General features: G+C 45.1%; 1 protein-coding gene across 1 annotated transcript; it reads right to left on the minus strand.

Annotated features, from left to right (window-relative positions):
* Positions 1-3,305: 3,305 nt before the first annotated feature.
* On the minus strand, positions 3,306-5,988 carry LOC108956507. Its single transcript, XM_039314043.1, has 3 exons — positions 5,806-5,988; positions 4,528-5,727; positions 3,306-3,326 (listed from the first exon to the last, which is right to left on the minus strand). Exons 1-3 carry the CDS (start codon positions 5,986-5,988, stop codon positions 3,306-3,308), a joined length of 1,404 nt encoding a protein of 467 aa, XP_039169977.1.
* Positions 5,989-7,685: the final 1,697 nt, after the last annotated feature.

Below are 7,685 nucleotides of genomic sequence, written 5' to 3' on the forward strand. Positions count from 1 at the left end.
CTGGACTTTGGGTCTTCGGTGGAATGAACTTCCGCAGCTACTGGACGCGTGGAGGTGGCCTTCTTCATTGGCGTTGCTAGTGACTGGTCCGTGTGCGTGCATGGGTTGCTGCGGTCAACAATCTTGCTTCTGTTGGTCTCTCGGTCCTCAAGCAGCGGTAATTCTCGGCAGAATGGAGGTTGTCGCACGAAGAAATGAGAAGGGAGAGAGAGGCTATCCGGTTGTGGGGGTGTGAGGGAAAGGATAGATATGAAAGATTAGGGGCCCTTTGCTTTTAATTCTCACACAAATATCTCCCAAAAAACCATTCTTAGCCATGTATAGTTTCCTTGGCTCACAATGGACCACTCATGCACTCTTCAAGAAGCCAAAATGGACCAAATGGTGTGGCTAGGTGGGGGTACACGAATTTGGGGGAGGATTGGCTTAAATGAACTCAAATTCTCTCTTGAATTAATCTCAAATGACCTCAACAAAAATCACTTGACCTTTGAACGCCTCAATTGATAATTTTCCTCATCCAATAATCTCTCACACTTCTCAATTTCGCAATCGAAAACCACCTTTGGCATTTTCTGCACTAAAACAACCCGGCGACGACTTTTTCCCAAAAAGTGTCGGTTATCAGAAAAATCCTAGAATTTATTGTGACATGGCCAAAACTTCAATTTATGAAATCGGACTCGAATTGGCGGTTAATTTTCATTCGGCGCATTTTTAGCGTGACCTAGACTATTGGGTAGTTTTCAGAACTTTTTAAAGGCAAATGACCCGTGGTTGATTTTCTTCGAACCACTATGAACCCATTCGACTCAATGGCGACTCTCGATTATCGTGAAAATCTCGAGGATTCAAATACGGACACGGGGTACCCAAACGACGGTAAAATCAGATTAGTGTCGGTCGACGAGAATTTTCCAATTTAGTGGAGTCACCCACAATCGGCCACACATCTCAGTCGACCAGGCGTATCTCTGGTCTTAAATCAATTTTTAACTGTGCCGCAATGGCCTCTAAAGATGACCACGGTTGAGAAGCCGAATCCTGATCGAATTCTCAAGTTTATTGCCCTAAAATTTCTTAATTACTTACCTAGACAATCTAGTTATCTCAAGAGTGATTGGCTCTGAAAATAGCCTTATAAACGCGTCAACGAAATGCCCGATTAATTCAGTAGAAAACATGTTGAGAAATTCAGGTGTCACAACTCTTTCCCTCTTATAAAAATTTTGTCCTCGAAATTTAAACCTTACAAGACTTGATCAAAAAGGTGGGGGTACAATTCTCTCATTGACTCCTCAGTCTCCCATGTCGCTCCTTCTGTACCGTGGTGTTGTCATACCATTTTGACCAACGGAATGGTCTTTGTACATAGAACTTGCTCTTTGCGATCGACAATCTGAACCAGTCTTTTGGCGTATGACACACGGTCATCCACGTCCAATTCCTCGAAATTGAGCATGTGGGTTGGGTTAGGCTCGTACTTCCTTAACATCGACACGTGAAAGACATCATGCACTCGCGCCAATCTTGGCGGCAACACAAGACGATACGCTAAGGTCCCGATTCTCTCAAGAATCTCAAACGGGTCTACGTACCTCGGACTCAATTTGCCTTTCTTATCAAAGCACGAAGTTCCCCTCATTGGTGACACTTTCAGAAAAACGTGATTACCAACTTGAAATTCTAAAGACCTTCAACGCTTATCTACATAACTTTTCTGCTCGCTCTGCGCTGTCTTTAATCTGTCTCTGATCACTGCCACAGCATCTACTGATTGCTGAACCAACTCTGGGCCTGTTATCTTCCTTTCCCCAACTTCATCCTAACACACTGGTGTTCTGCATGCTCTGCCATACAATGCTTCGAATGGAGCCATCTGGATACTCTGCTGGTAACTATTGTTGTAGGTGAATTCTACCAGATGAAGCTGATCTTCCCAACTTCCCTTGAAGTCTATTATACAAGCTCTCAGCATGTCCTCGAGAGTCTGAATTGTCCTCTCGGACTGGCCATCCGTTTGAGAATGATATGCTTGTACTGTACTGAAGCTTTATACCAAGGGCACTCTGCAAGCTTTTCCAAAAGGCGGCTGTAAACCTCAGGTCTCTGTCTGAGGTTATCGTAACTGGCACTCCATGCATTCGAACCACCTGACGCACGTATAGGTCCGCATGCCTATCAAGACCGAGGTCCTTTCGAACCGCAATGAAGTGAGCCGACTTTGTCAATCTATCGATTACTACCCAAATCGAACATTTCCTTGTTGACTCCTTGGTAGTCCAGTCACGAAATCCATCGTGATATGCTCCCATTTCCATTCTGGAATCGCGAGAGGTTGCAGAAGTCCTCTCGGCTTGCAATGCTGAGCTTTTACTTGTTGACATGTCAAACACTTGGCCACATGTTTGGCGATATCCGCCTTCATACTTGACCACCAATAGTGTTGATGCAGATTCTGATATATCTTAGTGCTTCCAAGATGAATTGTAAGTGCTACGATGTGCTTCGGATAAAATTTCTTCTCTAAGCTCGACATCGTCGAGTACAACCAAACGTCCTTGGAACCTTAGAGTCCCGTCATCGGCAATCTGAAAATCAGCCTTCCTTTTATCTGCGTCTTCTGAAGAATTCTCTGTACATCCGGGTCTGTCGGTTGGAGTTGTTTGATTCTAACTGGACATCCGGTTCAACCCCGAGGGTGGCCATAAAACTCGAGAGGTGGCCTACCTCAAATTTGAATACCGAATCCCGAGCTCTCTTGATAAAGTTCCACTCCTTAATCAGTATATGAGCCACTGAAGACTTTCGACTTAAAGCATCGACGACCTTGTTCGCTTTTCCTGGGTGATATAAAATATCACAGTCGTAGTCTTTCAGCAATTCCATCCATCTGCGCCGTCTCATGTTCAATTCCTTCTGAGAGAACAAATACTTGAGACTTTGATGGTCCGTGAAGATCTGAAACTTTTCCCCGCACAAGTAGTGCCTCCAAATCTTCAGGGCAAAGATAATTGCCGCTAGCTCTAAGTCATGCGTCGGATAGTTCAATTCATGAGGTCTCAACTGACGGGAGGCGTATGCAACAACTTTGCCATGTTGCATCAGCACGCAACCCAGTCCTTTGAATGACGCATCACTATAGATCTCAAATCCTCCGGGGCCAGATGGAATTGTTAGCACATGTGCGGTAGTCAGCTTTTCCTTCAGCTCTTGAAAACTACGCTTGCACTTGTCTGTCCATATGAACTTCTCGTCTTTCTTCGTGAGCTTAGTTAGAGGCGATGCTAACGTTGAGAAACCCTCTACAAACCGTCTGTAATAACCTGCCAATCCCAGAAAACTTCTGATTTCTGTCACTAATGTCGGTCTTTGCTAATTGATCACGGCTTCTATCTTGCTCGGGTCGACGGAGATTCCTTCTCTGGAAATCACATGACTTAAGAACGCAACACGAGTCAACCAAAACTCGCATTTGCTAAACTTAGCATACAACGATGCGTCCTTAAAGTCTCTGGAGCACTAATCTCGGATGATTCTCGTGCTCTTCGTCACTTCTCGAATAGACCAAGATATCATCAATGAACACGATCACAAACTGATCTAGACATTCCTTGAATATTCGGTTCATCATATCCATGAAGGCAGCTGGAGCATTCGTCAACCCGAATGGCATCACTGTGAACTCGTAATGACCATACCGAGTATGAAATGCTGACTTAGGAATGTCCTCTTTCCTAATTCTCAACTGATGATATCCAGTCCTCAAATCAATCTTCGAGAATATTGACGCTCCTTGCAACTGATCGAACATATCATCAATCCTTGGGAGGGGATATTTGTTCTTAATGGTTACCTGGTTGAGTTGTCGGTAGTCGATAAACAGGCGCAACGATCCATCTTTCTTATTAACAAATAGGACTGGTGCTCCCTAAGGCGATGCACTAGGACGAATAAATCCCTCGTCCAATAATTCTTGCATTTGCACTTTCAGTTCTTTCAACTCTGATAATGCCATTCTATAAGGTGCCTTTGAGATTGATTCTATCGTTGGTGCTAACTCAATTACAAACTCAATCTCCCTTTCTGGCGGTAATCCTGACAATTCTTTTGGAAAGACATCTGGAAATTCTTGCACAACTGAAATGTCCACCACTTTAAGTTCCTCAACTGTTGTATCCACGACAGTTGCCAGGTACCCTTGACAACCCTCGTCTAACAAACGAGCTGTCTCTTGCGACGAGATTAGGAAAATTGAGCTCGACTTCCTACAAACTCGAAGCTCTTACCCTCTATCGGGTCAAACTGAATCGCTTTACGATAACAATCCATTTTAGCTCTTTGCTTGGTGAGCCAGTCCATGCCAATTATTAAATCAAAGTCATACATGACTAGGACTAAAAGATCTATTTTCCCCTCTCGCTCACCAATTATTAACTTGCACCCCGAACAACCCAAAGTAGTAATAACTTTATCTTTCAAGGGTGTAGATATGCACATTGCCGACTCCAATAATATAGGACTAACTCCTATCAACTTAACATACTGCTCGGCAATAAATGAGTGGGTTGCTCCCGGATCAAACAAAGCATAAGCAGGTTGGTCGTTGAGCGAAACCATACCTGTTATCACGTTAGGCGCAGCTTCCGCCTGACCTTGTGTGATTGCATAAATCGTGCCTTGAGCTGGAGGTCTCTGCTGTCCTCCTCGCGGCACGTTCTGAGGGGCATATCCTCCGATCTGTCCTCGTGGTGGTGGCGGTGGTAGTTGCGGCTGTCCCCTTGGCTTCTTGGGACAATGTCTAGCTATGTGGCCCTGTTGGCCACATTCGTAACACACACCCATCCTAGTTGGACACGGTGCTGACCCAAGTCGTCTCCCACAAAGGCGACACGGTCCCATTCTGTCAGCCATCGACCTACCAAATCCACCCTTCTTGCTAGGCGGACCTTGGAATCTGTTCCCTGACATTGGCCTCTTCCCTTGCCTGATCGCTTCCCGGTTAACACCAAATCTCGATCCCGACGAGGCAGCTTGTTCATTCAATCCTTGCTCTATCATTTGGGCTCGACGATAAACCTCTATGTAATCTTTCAAGTCCCATGGTAGCAGAGGTTGTTTCAATTCAGCACAAAGACCGCTTTTGAACTTCCGAGCTTTCTCTTCAGGGTCTTCTATCAGTTTACGAGCATACTGTGATAGTTCTGCGAACTTGACCCCATATTGGTCAACTGTCATGCTCCCTTGGCGGAGACGGTGGAACTCCTTTATCTTTTGTTCCCGAGCAGTACTCGAAAAGTACTGATCATTAAAGGCTCTGAGGAAGGTGTCCCACACTTGGACCACACCTTCCGGGAACACTATATATTTGGCGGCTCTCCACCATATATTGGCGTTACCTTGAAGTTGGTACACAGCTAGTAACACCTTTTCCTCCTCACTGCACATCAGAAGTGCAAATGCCTTCTCCAAATCCTGTACCCACAGAGATGCGGCCTCAGGGTCTCTGATACCAATGAATTTCGGTGGATTCATCTTTAAGAACTGATCCACTAACTGGTGAACCGGCCTCCTAGCGGCCACATCTCCTGGTAGTATTTCAACAGGGGCGACGGCAGGTGCAACTACAGGTGCGGCAGCAGGTACAGTGGCAGCAATGGCAGCGTTGGCAGCAGTAGTGGCGGCGGCTCCAACAGCGGCAGTAAAGGCGGCAGTTTGATCTCGAGCCTATTGCCCCATCATCTCCCGCATGGCATTTAGAGCCTGGTTGATTCTGACAGTTCCTTGCTCACCCGGAGCTGTTACCCCAGCACCAACAGGAGGTGGTGCTACTCTAGCATCTACAACAGGTGGAACCATTCCACTTGCGCTAGCCTGTGCTGGCGCTCGACCACGGCCTCCTCGGGCACTGACTCTAGTCGGCGCTCTTCCCCTAGTCACGGCCCTACTGGCCCCCTTTGCAGGAGTCCTCGGCTCCTGATCGCTCATAGTGTCACTTTAAACAATTGACACCTGCTTCCAATTCAACACCGAATTAGAAACAGAGCGATTCAAACAACAAACAATTTTAGCGGTCGGCTAACACGGACATGCACCAGCATGAATTTAAAGGCCTTTCCTACCAACTATCCCATGGTCAACGCTCCTTATCGCTCCAATCTTGAACTTTGCTCTGATACCACAAAAAGGGGATGTCATGCCCCGACGCTCGGGCACGCACCCATCCCTTAACTTGGTCGATTTTTAAAGTGCGATACCCCAGGACTAAGTATCGCCGACCCTTTCATTTTCATTATGCATGCGGAAGCAGTTATGAATCCCTAGACAATAAAACAATGGGATAGAAAAGCAAGTTATATTCTTTTCTTATTGAAATTCACAACCAAACTGTTATTAACAGCATGACTCATAGTATATTTACAATACTATTCACAGCATACTTGTCTCACACCTATCTACACTAAGACAGGGTTTACAAAAGGGATGAGATCTCAATCCACATCCGGGTTATACTCAAGATCCCTCTCTAGATCATCTTCTCAAAAGTCTTTCTCCCCTTCAGGTTCCTCCTCCTCAGCTTCTCCTCAGGGTCCTGAAATGGTTATTCAATAACCAATGAGATCACATCTCAGCGAGTTCTATCCCTTAAGACTCGATTAGTAAACCAATACACTACTCGGTTGCCTAAGCACAGCACGAGTCAGAGGACTTACCTTGGCCTTAGATTCCATCTGCATATTAGTATAGTTCAATAGGTACTCAAACAATCACATCACTGATCGAAGCATTGATCAAATCGACCTAGTCGATTTCATGTCAGTCTCACCATTTATAGGTCATTCATCCCACACCAAGCAATTCCTTAGATTTAGTGGCTTTACGGTTCCACCCGATCCTTTCCAGATCTAGTGACTTTATGGTCCTACCTGACCCTTTCAAAACCTAGTGGCTTTACAGTCCCACCCGACCCTTTCGGATTCGATTTAGAAATAAATCTTAAATTCACTCCTAAATTACTTTAGCACCAAATAAAGCTCAAATAAATAAACGGACAATACCACGACAATCAGCACGAAATTCCGGTCACGGCCATCCGGTTGAATTTCTGGAAAAATAAATAATTAAATAATTAATATCGAAAATTAAATAAATAATTATAAAAATCCAATTTAGGCTCATAATGCCGAATTGGATGCCGAGACGAGCCGAGAAAATTACCAAGACTCATTCCATAAATAACATGACATGCCTACTTGCTAATGTCTATTTCTAACCACCTAACATGCATCATTAAGTCTCTAATTTAATTGATCTAAACTAATCTAATAACCTAATTGCATTTAATTAAATCTAACCAACCCTAAGCATAATTAGTAAACTAAGAAAGCATTAGTGAGTAAAACTCACTTGGTAAAAGCGGAGACCGAATCACCGCAACGGCGACACGACGGCGGCCGAAATCGGACTTTCGACGACACCGGCGGACTTGGACCGGGCCTTAAGCTTGGCCCAACAAATCTCAGCCCAACTGAGATTTGTTCTTGCTTTAGGGCCAGACCCAAGTTGGATTGGGCCTGTTGAAGATGGGCTTCAAGTGCTGGAAATTGGGCTTCAAATGGGTCAATTCTGCGGGCTTGATGGGCTCCAGATTTGGACTGTTGGGCTCGTGAATTTGCTGGCCCAAC

Source organism: Eucalyptus grandis, chromosome 5 (assembly GCF_016545825.1).
Source record: "Eucalyptus grandis isolate ANBG69807.140 chromosome 5, ASM1654582v1, whole genome shotgun sequence".
Lineage (NCBI taxonomy): Eukaryota > Viridiplantae > Streptophyta > Magnoliopsida > Myrtales > Myrtaceae > Eucalyptus > Eucalyptus grandis.

Coding starts and splice junctions, on each gene's coding strand:
- LOC108956507 (XM_039314043.1), bottom strand. CDS start 5,988: ATGAGCGATCAGGAGCCGAGGACTCCTGCAAAGGGGGCCAGTAGGGCC. Junction 5,728..5,805: donor CACCTCCTGTTGGTGCTGGG/GTAACAGCTCCG, acceptor ATGGGGCAATAG/GCTCGAGATCAAACTGCCGC. Junction 3,327..4,527: donor AGTATGTTAAGTTGATAGGA/GTTAGTCCTATA, acceptor TGGGATTGGCAG/GTTATTACAGACGGTTTGTA.